Below are 18,410 nucleotides of genomic sequence, written 5' to 3' on the forward strand. Positions count from 1 at the left end.
TCCTCCATGCAGACATCCTCGGTTTAAAAGGTCCCGTAAATCCCAACACCACTTGACACTTGAGTCAGGTATAAAATCTTCGACTGCATTGAGAAATCTTCGTTCTAGCTTCACTTTTAAAAATTAATCGGTTTAAAATGCTATAATAATTGCAAATTCCGGCTAAACGGTAGAAGTTACGCACATTTCGTGAAATAAAAAGGTAAGCACTATATAAAACACGGATGCTGAACAATTTTCAGCGATCTCTTAGCAAGGGAAACCTTCTGAAAGGATATAACAAACCGGAGCGGTTAAGATTTAAATAAAGTCACGGATTATAAATGAATCGTAATTAAAATTAATACACGCTAAAATTTCCTTCCCTACCCTTTCTCCACACGCGGTCTTATAAGAAAGTTTTAAAAAATCTCAATGGTAAGGGGATCATTCACTCTAATTTAAACGAACCAGGATTACCACAAATATATGCATTAATAGCCCGTTCATATCTCATATGAATTTCAAAACCAAAAAGAAACACAACGCTGGAAAAGGGGCATTATTGCGAATTAAATCTTAAGGGCCTTCCTTACTAGCGATCTCAATCGTTGTATGAAGAATCATGAATTGTCAGATTCAAACGACAATCTAAGTTATTAATCGTCAAAATATCGATAATGTAGCCACGCTTGGCTATCGTAAATACATTTTTCTGTCGAGATATATGTTTTTACTAACAATTTATTTTCGTTAAATACTATATAATGAACATCTAAGAATTCTCCTACTCATTCGGCTCTATGAGGTGGCCGTGAATGCACGCTTTCTACGGTCCGTCGTGTCAATATTTTTTCAAAGTTCGAAATTCCGCGTAATTATTACACTTCCATGAGACGTTTCAACAATATTCACTCTAATTTAAACGAACCAGGATTACCACAAATATATGCATTAATAGCCCGTTCATATCTCATATGAATTTCAAAACCAAAAAGAAACACAACGCTGGAAAAGGGGCATTATTGCGAATTAAATCTTAAGGGCCTTCCTTACTAGCGATCTCAATCGTTGTATGAAGAATCATGAATTGTCAGATTCAAACGACAATCTAAGTTATTAATCGTCAAAATATCGATAATGTAGCCACGCTTGACTATCGTAAATACATTTTTCTGTCGAGATATATGTTTTTACTAACAATTTATTTTCGTTAAATACTATATAATGAACATCTAAGAATTCTCCTACTCATTCGGCTCTATGAGGTGGCCGTGAATGCACCCTTTCTACGGTCCGTCGTGTCAATATTTTTTCAAAGTTCGAAATTCCGCGTAATTATTACACTTCCATGAGACGTTTCAACAATATTCCACTCTATGCGTTGCGCGTAGGGACTATAATAGTGTGTCGCCTTTTTTTATGTTTCATCTGTGCGTTTCCGTCGAAGCTGTGTAGTGTCAAATAGTATTATTAAGAATCAATTTATTGTTAACATATTTTTGGGTTTCTAGGTAATAAAAAATTTAATATTATTAAGAATTAATATATTGTTAACATTTTTTCGGGTTTATAGGTAATAAACAATTTTATATTATTAAGAATTAATTTATTGTTAACTTTTTTTCGGGTTTCTAATAAATATAGTAATAAACAATTTGATGTTTTTAAAATATAAAAGTATATAAAATATTCCAGCACTTACAATAAAATAAAAGAAGCACATCGTATAAAAATGTTTCAGTCGAAAAGATCGAATGCCGAAATCACTTCGAAATTATTGCAAAAAACTTAAATCACTGTTAGAAGTATCCCTTAGCATTTAGGAAGATTGTGTCAAGCCGTATTTTACGCCTGAGAACGGCTGTACGTTGTGCAATAACGTACCGGAAGACTATGAATTAGGAAAAATAAAACAGTTTTATTTGAATATATTGAATGGTCCAAAACATGTATTTGGAGACCACTCACTATGCAAGGAACGGGCATACTTTTGCAAACGGGATACTGGCGACACTAATTACGTACCCAATATGACTTCGAGCTTGATAATGTCAAGAAACGCTTTTACAATTTTTGCATGCTACCCGAATTAATTGATCCTCGACATAATCGCTGCATGCCTATTAGAAATCCTGAGTATTTAGAAAAGTGCATAATAGCGAAAAGAAACAAAGTAAAATTGGTTTCAGCTAAAACCAAAACATGTAAAAAGGAATTGTTTCGAAGAAATCAATAACATTTTATTTCATTGAAGTGTCTTCAGAAGAAATTTCATTTATATTCCTAATGTATGTAGTCCACATTTTTAGAAATAAGGAAAAGGAGGGTTGGAAAGTTCCTGGCTATTCAGATCTAGTCACTAAACAACTAAAGAAACAAACTACCTTAAAAAATTGAAAATTAATAGTATTATTACTTCAATAGAAGAGAGTCCAAATATAATTACTAATCATATAAATTACTTCTTCAGTGACATTGGTCCAAGCTTCGCTAATAATTTGTGCAGTGCTAATAAAACTATTGAGATGTGTCTGGTGAATGATTTTAAATCTGAACTTCACGTTACAGGGAACAATTTTTATTTTAAACCAACTAGCATTTCTGAAGTCACAAATGTGATAAATGATTTAAAAATGTCTTTCTCGTGCGGTATTGATTCTTTAAGTGTTATGGTGTATAAAATGCATGTATCCGAATAAGCTTGTCTCATATCTCACCTTGTAAATACAGGAGTTTTCCAATAAGAGGTGAAATTTTGATATTTAATCGTAAAATATCAATGGTTTCGTTGCTTGTGTGGCACGTAGCGCCGTCTTGTTGAAAGTAAACGTTGTCCAGATTAATACCATCCGATTCCGGCCATAAAACATCATTCATTTTTTTTCGGTAGCGCAGTCCATTCACTGTTGTCCATTCTGTTGCTCCAGCCTCATTTTCAAAAAAGTAAGGTCCAATGACTCCGCCGGACCATAAACCGCACCAAACAGTCACACGTTGAGTGTAAATAGGCTTTTTAACAATAACTCTTGGGTTTTTCGAGCCTCACATGCGACGATTTTGCTTGTTGACGAAGCCACCGAGGTGGAAATGGGCCTCATCACTCAAAATGATTTGCATTTGATTCACTCAAGTGAATTTTAATAAGTTAAATGCGTTGTTGAAGCGTGTATCGTTCCATTTTATTAATGGCGTTGTTTCTACTTGTCAAATGTCAAAAAATGACAGCTTCAAAAGTAACATCTACCGAAATAGCGGGCTATTCAAAATAACACCTCTTATTGGAAAACACTGTATTAGCTTCGAGAGTGGGATGTTCCCTTCTCATTGTAAGTAATTCCCCTTTTTAAATATGGAGATCGTCTAGATGTTAATAATTACAGACCTATATTCTTACTCAATACTCTTTCAAAAGTAATAGAGAGATTAGCTATGTCGAGATTGGTATCATTCTTAGAAACATATAATATACTCTCTAGCAATCAGTTTGGTTTCAGAGAGAATACAGGAACAAGTGATGTAGTGTTGAGGGTATTGTCCAAAGTCAAAGTCAAACATGAATACAATGTCCTGAAGGAGCTTGCAGAACTAGAAAGCATTACCATAGAAAAGTGTGGTCTTTTCATACATGAAGAGTATCCGTATATGGGTGCGACACCAGATGGAATTTCTTCTGAATACACCGTGATTGAAATTAAATGTCCTTTCGCAGCACGCAGCATGCTCATATAAGAAGCAGTAAAATCCAAAAAAATTATGTTAGCAAAAATGGAGAAATTCTGGTAAATACATCTCACGATTGGTTTTACCAGGTTCAGGGCCAATTACATGTAACAAAAAAAGCTATTTGTATGTTTGTTGTATGGACTGAACTCGGATAAAAATCGAAAAAATTTTACGGGATGACGAATTTCGGCAGACTAATATGGTTGAACAGCTGAATCGCTTTTAAAAATTTTGCATGCTACCCGAATCAATTGATCCTGGACATAATCGCTGCATACCTAATATAAATCCTGAGTAATTCAAAGTGCATAATACCGAAAAGAAGTAAAGTAAAATTGGTTTCAGCTAAAACCAAAACATGTAAGAATTTTTAAGAAGATCAATAACATTTTCATTGAAGTGTCCTCAAAAGAAATTTCATTTATATTCCTTATGTATGTGGTCTACATTTTTAGAGATAGGGAGGATGGGGGGTTGGAAAGTTCCAGGCTATTCAGATCTAGTCACTAAACATATCTACGCCGTTCTCAAGCAACTTTCAATCCTGAATTATGGTCTCTCACCAGGGTGGTACTGAACGTATCTTCCACTTTTGAACGAGGTACAGATTCATTATATGTAACTATATAAAATTTATTTTAATTCTATAATATGACATACTTATATAAATTAAATTAAATTTGTTTTGTCCTCGCCGGCTTTTGAACCCGTGACCTCAAATTAAACTATACAATTTAGTATTAACAGTGCCCCGCCGCACTGCGAAACCAGTCTGGAACAAAGGGAAGCCTTTTGTAACTCTTTATAATTGTATTTATCAAAAAAAAAATCCAAATAAAAAGTTATATTAAATGTTGTTACTGAGAACCTCCTCCATGAATCAAGCTATTGTAATATTGCATTACATTCTAAAATATATTTTAACATAATTTTCATAATCACAATATCTTTAATTAATAATAATTTGTTTTGCTCTGTGCGTGTCTTGTATTGAATGGAACGCACCGGCCAGCTGCCAGGTGCAGCGAGTTAGATATTCGAATTCGCGCTAGAAACATTTAGTAGCGAGGGCCGTTAAGATCTTTGCCGTATGTTCCATACGGGGATCGAAAGGCTTAGCTAGGGTTTCCTCTTAAGGTAGTCCTTTTAAAGGGCGCCATCAACAGCTTAGGAAAATCGAAGGACAACGACCAGGATGTTACAACATTTTGCAGATCAGACAGGAGAAATAATTATTATTTTAATGTAGGTATAAATGTAGCAGGACGGAAACATTACAACTGCGAATAGTTAAGGAATAGATGACGACAATTATTGGAGTACGGTTCATGGGGACAATTATTGGAGTACGGTTCATGAGGACAATTATTGGAGTACGGTTCATGAGAACAATTATTGGAGTACGGTTTATGGGGACAATTATTGGAGTACGGTTCATGAGGACAATTATTGGAGTACGGTTCATGAGGACAATTATTGGAGTACGGTTCATGAGAACAATTATTGGAGTACGGTTCATGAGGACAATTATTGGAGTACGGTTCATGAGGACAATTATTGGAGTACGGTTTATGAGGACAATTATTGGAGTACGGTTCATGAGGACAATTATCGGTGTATGGTTCATGAGGACAATTATTGGAGTACGGTTCACGATACTCAGCATTGAAGTAATAATAAAATATTTGTTTTACTATCAAAAATATAAATACTTGTTTACTTTTATTTTCAGTTCTTTCAATAAAAATCAATTTCGATGTTTCACATCTGCCAGGCGTCCCGTGATCCAGGCGTCCGCTGTTATTTGTTATTTTTAATTTCTGTGAATGCATGCAAAAATTTATTTATTTATTGTCTTGCTTCGGCATTTCAAATAAATAGCAACGGCATTAAAAAATCGGTTTTTAATTAGTCTTATTTTTTGGATACGTATTATAAAAATATTTTATCTCCATTATGATAGGAAATCTATTCTTCTATCAATCTGCAAAATAATTCGCCGTATTTACATTTATAATCTATCCATTTGAATTTATTTTATCAATGACGTAAAAAATTTGAGTGATTATTGCAATGACCCGTTTTTCAATGAAACTTTCGATAGGACTATCTCATTTTCATAGATTCATTCCACTTTTAAAAAAAATCACAGTGTGGTGCTCCCACATTGACCGCCTTAGCCATCAATTATCTTTACTTAAAAATCTAAGGAAACACTGCACTCAATTAACTTACTAACACGTCAATTCAGATATGGGTTGAGATGATGTGAAACTATACGTTATGTGACTATAGATCTCGATAATGTGATGACACTACATATCTGTGTGATGTAGGATAAATTATTCAGTTCCGACCATTCGCCAAGGAATTATTAAGCAGAAGAATGGAATCGATGTGACTTTTTATAGCTCCGAAAATTTTAATATTGTCAGCTAATATGAGATAATTTGAGCATATAATGGGCTCGTCAATGACTGATGAATAAGAGAAAGGTGAGAGTCCTAGGTTCGATCCCTGGGGAATCCCGGAATCGTTAATATTTGGCCTGGCACTCGGTATTTGGCACTTGGTATTCGGCTCTCTTCCATTAGTAGGTATTTGTTATATCATGAGCATATTGTAACCAAAAGTTTCCAAGCAAAATAAACTTGTTTTTTGGCAGATTAAAATTGAATATATTTTTCTTCGATACTCATAGTTAAACAAATTAGGTTTTTTTTTAAATTTATTTAAAGTTTTTTTTTTTCATATACATAAAAAAATATCCTGACTTGCGAGCTATGAGTTCGTGTCTCAGTCTTTTACCAACGGACAGGGATTTGACATTGGCCACTTTTCTATATAAAGAAAAAGGAATCACGACACGGCATTAAAACACAAAACTAATCACTTAATATACTTTTGGTCGTGAAACTCTCAAATCTTTAACCAAAAATGATACGTTATTATATAATTAAAGAGAGGAAGGTAATACCAGAAATAGTCAAAATTGAACTGTTATAAAATGCACGTTTAAGATTAATGAACATATACCTAGCGAGCACAGTAGCAATCTGTGTGGATATCGGGTCCACGGCTAACAGAAACGGTGTGAGGGTGTTCGGGATTCTCCGCGCGGCAAGCCGATCGATTCTTGCTACATTTCCACCCCTCCGGAAAACCACGTCAGTCGGTCGCGGTGCGCTCAACTTACATATCTCCTTGCCGACATAACCTAGAAACGATCAAGAAACACGGCTAATGTCACCTTAATTCGCCACTAAAGGTAGGAAATAAACCTTTCCTAATAACATACCGCAATAAGCCACGTGTTTAACTAAAAAACCATTGAAAAAGCACCGTTTTTAGAGGCAATACTGTGTGTTATTCCATTTTTGCATTCGTTTGCTACGAGCTTTTGGAAAGGGTGGTTGACGTCATAGTTTTGACTGTCAAATAACACAAATGAAATAATTCATTTTCGAGCTTTAATGCAGCTTTTACGAACATTTGTATGTATTTTAAATAAGATTTTAAGCATCGGTTTTAAACTGTACAATTTTCTAGAGGTTGTTCTAACATAATGGAGACCGTTTTTAGCCTTCAAAATGTGCTACCATATGGTAGAAATTTTGGTGCTAGAATAATTTATTTACTTAATTATAAAGCAACGACTTAGAAAAATTAAACAGTATTTATTGACATGAACATTTTACAAATATTGTTAATTCATTCACTCGTATTATCTACACAATAAGAGAACGTATATTATATACATAAAATATTTATTTTATTTTATTTTTTTATGAGGCACCTTTAATACTTATTTCGTACGAGGATCCTCATTTCAATAACGTCAATAAGTGTGAATTTATTTTTAAAACCTATTGCCAAGGTTAAATAAACTAATGATAACCAATGGTTTACGCTTAAAGCAAATAATCTAATACATATTGAATAAATCAATTAAATTTCAATTAATATCAAAAAGTCTTTGAATATTTTAGAATCTTTCGGAGGCAATCTTTCCAAAACACAACACAATACCACCTAGATTCTATTTTTAGCATAGAGCAAAAAAATCCGCGTCATATCAAATTCTGATAAATTAATTGAGAAAAATAATTATTATTCTGAGAAAATCAATAATGTGATTTCACCAAGTTGAAGTTACTTTCAATTTTAATAGGGATCGTGAAATGGGTTTCAAATCTTCAGAGAATCTACGCAATAGGAAATAAGCAGGCTATAATAAAAGTTATAACTGGATATTATTATTTTATTAATGAACATAATATTGTTACCTCGTTATTTATTTAATTCAAATTATAATTTCATCAACTGGCTTGAAATAATCTCAGATCAATATGGAACTCAACAAGTCTTCATGAATACTCTCAGCGGGTATTTTACTACGCTTGGAAAGGCTTTCACGCGGAAAACTAAGATAGGTACCGATAAAGTATATGGTACCTGTTCGCCTCGTCTCGCTTAGAGATGCTGTGTTCAGGTACGAAAAGTCCCTGGCCTAAATAGATTAATGCTATACGCAATTACATGCAAACCAGGTTCATGACATTTAGGACTGAAAGCGAGGAGAATTGGTTCGGACTGAAATGCCGGTCTACGTGATCGGCTGGAATATTTATAGAAAACGTTTTATTACTGAAGACATCGAATATCTCAGTAAATAATGTTTATGTACTTGGTTGTCTGAAACTCAAATCAGGTAATTCATTCATATGTTTTGACTCGTTGCGATTTTCTGTTATATCAATTTATTTTTAGAATAAAATTCATCTGTGACATGCGTGCAAAATAATTTATCAAAGGTTTGTAAAGTAAAATTAATACAATTTATTTATTTGAATATTTTAGTTTAAACGTCAAATAAAAGACTTGTTTTGAAGTTTTTTGATCCGTTATCGTGATTATTTTTATAAATTTGAGGATATTTTACTGGTTTTGTTGAATGCAACGATTTTTGATCAAGTTTGACAATATTTTAAAATATTAAACCATTTTTAGTATTTTTCGTCACATTCGGAATGTTTTGCTGGGGCATAGGTTCCCAAACTAACGGGTCGCGACCTTAAACGGGGTCGCCTTAAGAAAAATTAAAAAAAGATTTTTATATTCATTTTTAATCAGTGTGTCCCTTGAAGTTCGAAAAACATCATAATTTTCAATAAAATATTCCGGTACAGCCTGCTATTTAAGAACTTCGAAGTCAGTTAAAAAGATTAATAATGAGTTGTCAAGCATATCATTGAATATGTTGGAATTAAAAATTACCAAGTTAAATTAATAATTATTATAGTGTAAATATGTAAATGTTTAATAGGATATTTTCACGGTTTTTTTTTTCTTCTCGGAAAAAATTACGATAATGAAGGTTTTTCATTTTATTTTTATGTTGACGAATATATTTTCTACGTTAAATGACTTGAAATGTGCCATTTTTGATTTGCCGCTAAAACGAGTCGTTCGTTTATATTTGTGAATTTGGCGGCGTTGACGTCAAACAGGTTGACGTTAGTGACGGCCGTCTTACCAGCCAGTGGCGTTTTCTACGTCATTATGATGTTGTAGCCCGTTGGAGCCATTTCAGAATGAAAATTACACGTCTTTAGTACAATGAGCATATTCAGAAAAAAAGCTTTAAATCGACCGCTGTTTTCATAATATGTGAAAATATCCCGTAATATTGAAAAATCTGTTTTCGATGTTTTCTTTCGACGTAAAAATATCATTGAACTGGGAAAAATTTTGAAAGGTTCAAAATCTACAGCACCAGAAGAAATTCCCAGTACTGCTTTTGGCTTTTATAAAATGGGGTCGCGACCCGAAAAAAGTTGGGTACCCCTGCGCTAGGGGATACAAAACGCATGAAGAAATCAAAAATACAATCAGTCTTTTTTATTAGATTCTAATGCTCCGATTCAACGCTGGTGTGGTAAAGCCGGCCTTACGCCTTGCTTAAGTCTGTTTTAACCATAACTTGCCATGGTAATAAGCCGGGATTTGAACCCGTGACCTGCGGCTTGCTAATCGAGAGCCTTACCCCTTGACCAAGGAGGCCGTCAAAAATTACTAAATGATAAAATTATTTTGACGGTTCATTTCTAGTACATTTTGATTATTCTTGTGGCTGGATGAATAAATGCTATCTTTTTAAATATTAAAAGATAAGCACTAAAACAAGACACTAACTAAATAATATTATGCGAGTCCATTTGATTCTTGTCTCGGATAATATTTAGTCATTTAGTGCATTTAATTTTTTCTGTTTTTTTTCTCATAAAAATAATGATGATTCGTGTCCGTTGAAAATTCTAAACTGCCGCCGTAATATCATGATATTAGATTACTTCATCTATAAAGCTAATACTAAGCAAACAGTTGGCCTTTCTCTATCTAGCAGGGGTGAATTCAGTATACTTCATGAAGAAATTAACCGAACGGTTCAGAGAATTTTCCGGGCCAATAACTTTTAAAATGGTTAGAAATATAACTTACATCGAACCCTCATGGGGTGTCAGTTACCTGTTACGTTTGGAACACCGAAAACATATATAATATATTATCATGTGACATGTAATCTGTATCAACGAATCCTCATGCAAATGCTCTTGCAGAAAATACCGGGCGTTTTTTTACATCTGTAGCGGCAAGCTACTTCTAGTAAGTTGTAGCACATCGATACATGCAACGCGTATCGCATTTGGAACCTATGAAATGCGCGGCGAAAATACGCCGCATCTATCGCCGCATCATCTATAAATGTTCTCGAACCACAGACATATGAATATTAATAGACGAGAAATTAAGGACGAGGGGTTAAAACAAGAGTTGCGGGACGCAGGGAGGAAAGCTGACTGTGATTCGTCAATAAATCAATCTGACAGTAAATAGGCATCTCGCATTATAATATCACCATTTAGTTCTTAAAAGTAAAATCTGCTTTTGAATGAATAGACATTTTTACATGGGAGCGCAAATTACTCGCCACGTTATGAACAAATTTGCGAAGTCCGAATTCGGCAAAATAAATTTCTTCTATTTTCAGAGTCGAATATTTCGTTTACGTATTTAGTTAAGACACTTTTATAAATGTTCATAATTTACTTCCCAGCAACCAACCAGTTTTGTGTTTCGCGTCCAGACGTTTCTCGATGTGATAGTATATGTTTCTACAACTGATCCATATTATACGATGTGAATATGCTTAAAATAAAGTAAAATAATGCTTATATATGGAATGTAATACGACAATTGGGTTTATTCTCTTTTTCACATCTATTTTTACAAGTTTTCATAACACAAGTCACCATTTTGCCGTGTTATTTCGTAAAATGAACCGATGATGCCTCGACCATAGTTCGCACAAGAATGATGACGTCACGTTTTCTAAATTCACTTGAGGCCATCGAGCACAGCCGGCTCCAATGGAACCGGTATGGGGAGTGGGGAATAATACGCTTTTAATCACTTAGGGCAGGTCTACTAATATTCATATGTCTATGTCTCGAACGAATGTTTTTTGTATAAGTGCGCCCGCATCGCGGTACCATGTCAATCAGTGAGAGTGAGTGAGTCCTATCAAAACCTCCTAGATCACAAGGGTCGGGACCCTGAATCAAATCAGCCTCCTAACTTGTATAAAGATTGAAAAACCGCACATTCCGAAACGGTTCCAACTGGCTAAACCATCATGACGTAAAAAACGCTACTGGCTGATAACATGATAATCACAATATAATCACAATCAATATACAATCTACTTCCAGATAACCTTAAAACGGAGAGTATAAATGTTTTTTTTTTCAAATTAATCGTTATTAGAACAATATTAGAAAACAACTTATTTAATGTTGTATGTACTTATTATAAGTTAAGAAAGTGAAATGTAAAATTTATTTTAACTTAATAAATAAATTTAAAAAAACTATGATATATTCACGAAAAAAAAAGGTTTTGGCGCATTTTAAATCAAATCGAAAATAGCACATTTTAAATCGCCATAAATTTATTCATCAGCATAAAAATGCAATCATAGTAGTAATTTTTATCGAGAGTAAATGAAACAGTGAAAATACACAGCTTCAGTCGCACAAATTTTCTCTAAAATCCTTTTCGGGGATCACAAAAAAAATTATTTGCCTTCGCCGCACAAACAGTTATTTGGATTTCCAGTCCACCTCTGGTGTTACTTTGATGTATTTTCCACAATATTACGTACTTGAATGTCAATTTGTCCGTACATTATCAAATTTGTTTCACGCTGCGTAACGTGGCGTACACAACGATATAATTATGCTCCCTACGTAGCAAAATCGCCTTTTTAAAATGAAAAATCATAATAATTTCAATACTGTAGATCTCCCCCTGTAGTCTGTGGCATCTCTAGAGATGCTTAGCAGATGATCTTTAGACTGTACTCGTTTCGGAGATGATTTTTTTTATCTGCCTCGTAGTATTTCCTGAGTCGACCTGAGCAGACGTTTTTTAAACAGTTTTTTTCGTAATGTTGGGAAAAGTTAAAAATCTATGACATCGATTACATTATAATAGGATAGGTAAATCAGTTTTTGGTGTGAAATATCTTTTGTCGCGCCTAAGGGGGCAAAACCGACTCTTGCGTAGCAAGCGTGGAAAGACGGGGCGACGCTCTTGTACAGAACGATGCTTCATTTGGCCGGTAGATACTCTCTATAACTTAGTTTTCAGTTTAAACAAATTCTTTTGTTTATGTGAATGACTCGCAGGAGTCCCGACTGCTCCCACCCGCCTGGAGCCAGTGAGACTATGGCAACCCCTATTTTTGTGAGGCTGAAGATAATGGGTCGGGGAAGGAGGTGGGGATGGCTAAAACCATTTCAATCAACGTTTCAATTCTAAATGGTGGGTTCACCAGGGCTCTACTGATAGTATCTTCTTTCTGGAAAGTGGAGCAAATGTACCATGTTTTATTTTTGACGAATAAATTGTGAAATAACACAATTAATCAAATAAAATTTTCTTGCGCACGCGGAGAAAAATTACCATTACTAATTTATTTAGAATCTCTTAAAATTATTGTTAATTCCGGTTAATAAATTACGAATGAATTTAAGAACGTTATATCGATTTGCCTTGATAATCATGACGATGCAAGGAATTTTCATTGTAATGAAAAAATATTCGTAATTTACTAAAAGTTTATCAGGAAACCTGTTCATTCATTCTAACCGAAATTACCAATCATTTTAAGAGATTCTTAATAAATTAGCAATAGTCATTTTATTCGGTAGAAGTCGGGATTTGAACCCGCGACCTCAGGATTGCTAGTCGAAAGCCTTTCCCCCTCGACCACAGAAACCTTTTAATTTCTACAAAAAAAAATCTTGTGAAAACAAAATCATAACTGTACGATTATTTACAAATAATCATTCTAGTAATTGTTAAAGCAAAAATCGTTGCATCATTAATTAATTTATTCCGTTCGAATAATAAGTTGGACATTTCAAGAAACATTATTATTCTAATTTTATTCACGAGGAGAAATGGGATGAAGTCTTCCTGAATAAATTATCGATCTCGTGGAATTATTGGAGTGCAAGTTTTTAATGCTCGGAGAGAATTTATAATAACGTTGTGGAACTTAAGAATCAGTGGAATTCCATTCGTTCAAAGAACTTAGTTTTTTATAAACCTACAGAAATACTATAGAATAGATAATAAATGTAAAGATCAACATTTTACTGCATCCATTAAAATGAAAAAAATTGTATTTAATATTATAATAGAATAGTTACTATAAGATTCCCTACGTTAAAAATTCCAAAGTTTCAAATTGTTAACATTTCCGACTAATTTATTCGCTTTTGGGAAAAACTCATAAAGTCTCACAGACATTGTTGTGTCTCCCTTACTGTTGTGGTGAGAAATGTGTCTAAACGGTGTTAGAAAGAGAAATCACGGCGCTTTATATTCAAATCTAGTTAGCCACAGAAGAATTAAAAAGTGTGAAACCAAAGATTCCGGACGCAATTTGAAAAAAAAAAAACTTATAAGACTACGTGAATTTTTTAATAATTTTTTTTTTTTTTAACGAACAATTTATTTATTGCATCTCACTATACATAAAACACTTTTTTAATTATTTTTGTATGAAAAGAAGTTATGCGACATTAACGTTTGCAATACATTTTTCTAATAAAATAAGTGTGTATTTATAATTTTTTCCGTTATCAGTAGGTAATTCTAGTCACAAAAAATAAAGTGAAAAATTTTCATTTTTTTATGTTTGCATTCAATTTTTTTTAAATGTATTTCTAATAATAACCTTTGAAAGCGTATTTCATCACCTCTCAAAAACAGTTTTTAGTTTTCAGATGCGTTCAGAAATACTCCATTTATTTGGATTTTATTGCAAAGCGGATATACTACGACCTTCTGCGTATATGCCAGAGTGCTGAGAGTTAGTAATGCAAAATCGCTTATTTGTTACAAAAAAATATGTTCAAATAAAAATGATATAATGTAGAAATAAACACTATTCAGTATATGAAAGGGCCAAAAGGATGTTTACACTCCTTTCTCCGTCCATCGGCCATACGTATCAAAGGCATCAAACGCCCTTTTCTTATCATCTGAGCTAAATTGATATCTTTGGAACAAGATAGTTTAGTTTTAACAAATTGGCATCCATTATTGTCTAGTGTGAATATTATATTGCGATAAAAACGATTTAAAATTTAAGCCAATTAATCAGCTTCACAAAGAAGACAACGCGATAATTTTAAACCGTAAGTACCTACCTAGATAGTTATATACATACGCTGAATAGATTAGCCCCAGAATTTCAATTTATTTACGCCTTCAGGATTTTCATGCAACGCGAGTATAAATTAATTACATTAAATAGTGAATTAAAAAATTAACATAATAATGATTAATTTTATTCCCAGCTGCATTAATGGGATATGCATTCCAAATTATAAGCCATATTGGCAGTAAAGCAACAATAGAATATAAAAAATAAGATAGGAACAAAACGAATCTATTTAATACACGTAAGTACAGTGGTTTTGATACCAACCTGCCTGGATTAAATAGCGAAATAAATATTTAAAAAAGTACTGTATGAGGTAAATATTTACATAAAAAAGTATGTTACGATTATAATAATGTTGGCGAAAATTTTTTTTTTTACATTTTTTATTTAATTTTTGGTATGGAATAAATGAAATTACTAACGGAACTGTTAAGTTGAAGCCTTATTTAGCCTTGGAAATGAATAAAATAGTTTGTTTTAAATTAATGAACAAAGAACAACTCGGGAAGTCTCGTGTTATGATTTGGTACTCGGAACGTTAATTAATTTATAAACCAATTTGAAAGAAAACTGACATCAATTTATATAAGATCGGCTAAGGAAATTATACAACTGTAAAATTAGGAATAACGATTTCGGAAAATGTTTGCATAATTCCACTAGCAGTGAGGAAAAATTACCTTACTTCGTATATATTGACGTGCTATGGAAGCCCACTATTACCAGTTCATTTCTACGGTATAAAATTATAGATCTTTAGACATCCAGATAGGCTAAAAAAGATTTTTTCCATTTTAAACATTTTTGTAAGGAAGTAAGGTAAATTAGAGCTTACTTCGGGCCCACAGATTCGCCCGCAAAACACTTTTATCGGTTTATCTTGTCAGTGTATAATTTATGATATGCTGAGGGTCGTCAGCTTATGAGATTGATAAGAAGACAAAACAACGATAGGTTAGCATTGTTACTAGTGATTATGGTTTCATTATTATAATATTGTGACTCAGGTGAAAATCGGTCAGATAAGATAAAGCCAATACAGAACCGAACTACAAAACCTAAGTCTGACCACTAATAATAAGAAAAAGTTGAATTTTTTGTCTGGTGAAGAAGATATCAATTTTCATCTGAAAGTTCGTGGAACTTTTGTAATCTGCGAATGCGAGCGGTGAATTTCTCTATATTTCTCTGTTTTTCTAGAAGATTGCAGAAAGGACGCCGGTTTGTCCATATTTACTTCTACAGAGCAATTTTTCTTTTATTTTTTCTTAATATTTTTTTTACACATAAGTTACGTTAGATTTTTAGAATAAATATTACGTACATATAAAATGTTAAGAATGTAAGTTAAGGAAACCCACAAATTCACTCACTGCCTATGCGTGGGCAATATAAATAAATTACTAATAAAATAAGTATATAAATATATTTTCAAACAAAATAAAATTCAACACCAAGCCAGTTGTAATGTAAATTTTAAAGTTTGTTTATAGTTATGTGATATTGTTGTTAAGAAATGAAAAATAGAGTTTAATGATTTTTAATTTTTTTAAATGCATTAACAATTAGGTGTACAAATAGTGTAAATATATAGTAATTAAATAATATTACACTTTCGTTAGTTAATGCGTCCGTTGAATTTCCCTCTATTTCTCTATTACAAGAAGGTTGCAGGAAGAACGCTTGTTTGTCCACATTTATTTATAAAAAACGTTTTAGGTAAAAAGGCACGTATTAGGTACCTTAGTTAAATACGATTCTACGTAGGTAGCTAACACTTATATCACTATCAGTAAATAGATATATTAGTTAATATTACTACACGAGTAATGTTACTTTCTGCTCAGAAGTATTAGTATAAGTTTAATAATATAATCTGAATCATTGCATGAAATATAACCGAACTAAATTGAATATCGTTAATATCTGAATTATACCTACTTTGTATTTAACGCGTGGGAAAATACCTAGATTCTATTTATGTTTTGAAACGCAATTATGTGCACCCCTGATAATGCAGCGCCCAGGTGACACATTCCATTTGCACCAATGCTAGATTCGATACTGCGTCGATATGATAACGTTGTTTTTAGTAAACACACATGTTACCAAAAACAGAAAGTTATAGATCACTGGTGAACGCTTCCAAACCTTCCGCCTATATCAAAATAGATTTCTATTTATCCACGCTATTCTTTGTGTGTTTTGGTGAAATTTAAACTAAATTTGTTTTCCTCCCTTGTGGATAATTAATTCGGTATGTCATATTGTTATCATATTATCTATGTGTCGGGTCAGTGATTATTTTTTATGGCTTTTGAAAACACACTGAATTGAAATCTTTCTAGTACAATAGCAAAGAAATCTTTCGACGTGTTTTAGAGTAATTTATTTTTGTTTTTTACACTCTCGTAGATAATAAATTCAGTGTTTCATGTTCGTTTTTCGTTATTTATCTAGATGTCGGAGTAATGGGATTTCGCAAACAAACTGAATTGTATCATTCCAAGATCGAACACGTACAAATATTTCTATATGTTTTAGTGTAATTTAAACTAATTTTGTTTTCCTCTCTTGTGGATCATTAATTCATGTGTTTTGTGCTGTTCTCTGTTGTTTATCTAGGTGTCTGAGTAAAGGGAGATTTTGTATGGATTTCGCAAACGAACTGAATTGAATATTTTAGAAATCTTTCTACATGTTTTAGTGTATTTTTTTTCCTCTCTTGTGGATGATCAATTCGTATGTTTCGTGTTGTTTTGTTATTGTTTATCTGGGTGCCGGAGTAAAAGGATATTTGGTATGGATTACAAACTGAATTGAATCATTCAAGATTGAACGCGTAGAAATATTTCTACATTTTTTAGTGTAATTTAAATTTCATTTGTTTTCCTCTTTTGTCGATCATCAATTCGTATGTTTCATGTTGTTTTTGCTGTTTATCTGGGTGTCGGAGTAAAGTAAGATTTGGTATGGATTTTGCAAACGAACTGAATTGAATCTTTCAAGATTGAAAACGTAGAATTATTTCTACATGATTTAGTATAATTTAAACTTAATTTGTTTTCCTCTATTATGGATCATCAATTCGTGTTGTTTTTTGTTGTTTATCTAGGTGTCGGAGTAAAGTAAGATTTGTTATGGATTCGCAAATGAACTGAATTGAAATCTTCCAAGATGTTTGAAGGAGTCATTGCCGGGGTTTTAAACCGCTTCCTTGGCAAATATGTTCAGGATTTGGATACGGAAAACCTGAACGTGGGTATCTTTTCCGGAAATGTAATTCTGACGGATCTGAAACTGAAACCGGAAGCGCTGGTAAATATCACCCATTTTTTATATTATTTTTATATGTGTATAAGCTTTCTTCCATACATATTATACGTAATGTTGGTATAATCTATTTCTACCTGCTTTGGAAAATCCCTCGATTGATTTTTTTTTTCTTGGTACAATATTTAACATTTCAAAGTAAAATCCAGTAATGTTGGCCTCACCGTGTGGCTTACCCGTGCTGATGCCTTTATTTTATAATACAAAAAATAAACATAATACATTTAAATAAAATATATATAATGTTGGTGAAGAAAAAAAACATAAGATTAAGATAAATTTAAACTAAAATTATCGATTTAATAATGGAAGTAAAATAAAATTTAAAAAAAAAAAAATGAAATTAAGTTAAAATCGGTATATTTATATTATACTTTGCGTGTTTGTGCGTGATGTGTGTTTTATGTTGGTTTTGTGTGTTACGTGTGGGTTTTATTATTTTATATTATGAAATTTTTGTAATATTGTGTTTTTTGTTCTTTAATCCATTTTGTAATTTTGTGTCTGAATTTATTTTTCTTTTGCTCGATTTTATTTTCAAGTAAGTATTATACTGTCGAATGCTTTTATA

The 18,410-nt window shown here is 32.7% G+C and overlaps 1 protein-coding gene across 7 annotated transcripts in view; it reads left to right on the forward strand.

Moving 5' to 3' along the window:
• The first annotated feature begins 6,884 nt into the window (after positions 1-6,884).
• Positions 6,885-18,410, forward strand: part of LOC149420036 (intermembrane lipid transfer protein VPS13A-like) — a 91,759-nt gene continuing 80,233 nt past the window's right edge. For all 7 annotated transcript variants that reach the window (XM_089637434.1, XM_089637438.1, XM_089637439.1 and 4 more), the window contains exons 1-2: positions 6,885-6,973; positions 17,622-17,824. In XM_089637434.1, the coding sequence (XP_089493560.1) occupies positions 17,684-17,824 (141 nt within the window). In that variant the 5' untranslated portion in view covers positions 6,885-6,973; positions 17,622-17,683. The remainder of the gene's footprint in view (positions 6,974-17,621; positions 17,825-18,410) is intronic.

Source organism: Hesperophylax consimilis, chromosome 11 (genome assembly GCF_061612785.1).
Source record: "Hesperophylax consimilis isolate HC1 chromosome 11, BYU_Hcon_1.0, whole genome shotgun sequence".
NCBI lineage: Eukaryota > Metazoa > Arthropoda > Insecta > Trichoptera > Limnephilidae > Hesperophylax > Hesperophylax consimilis.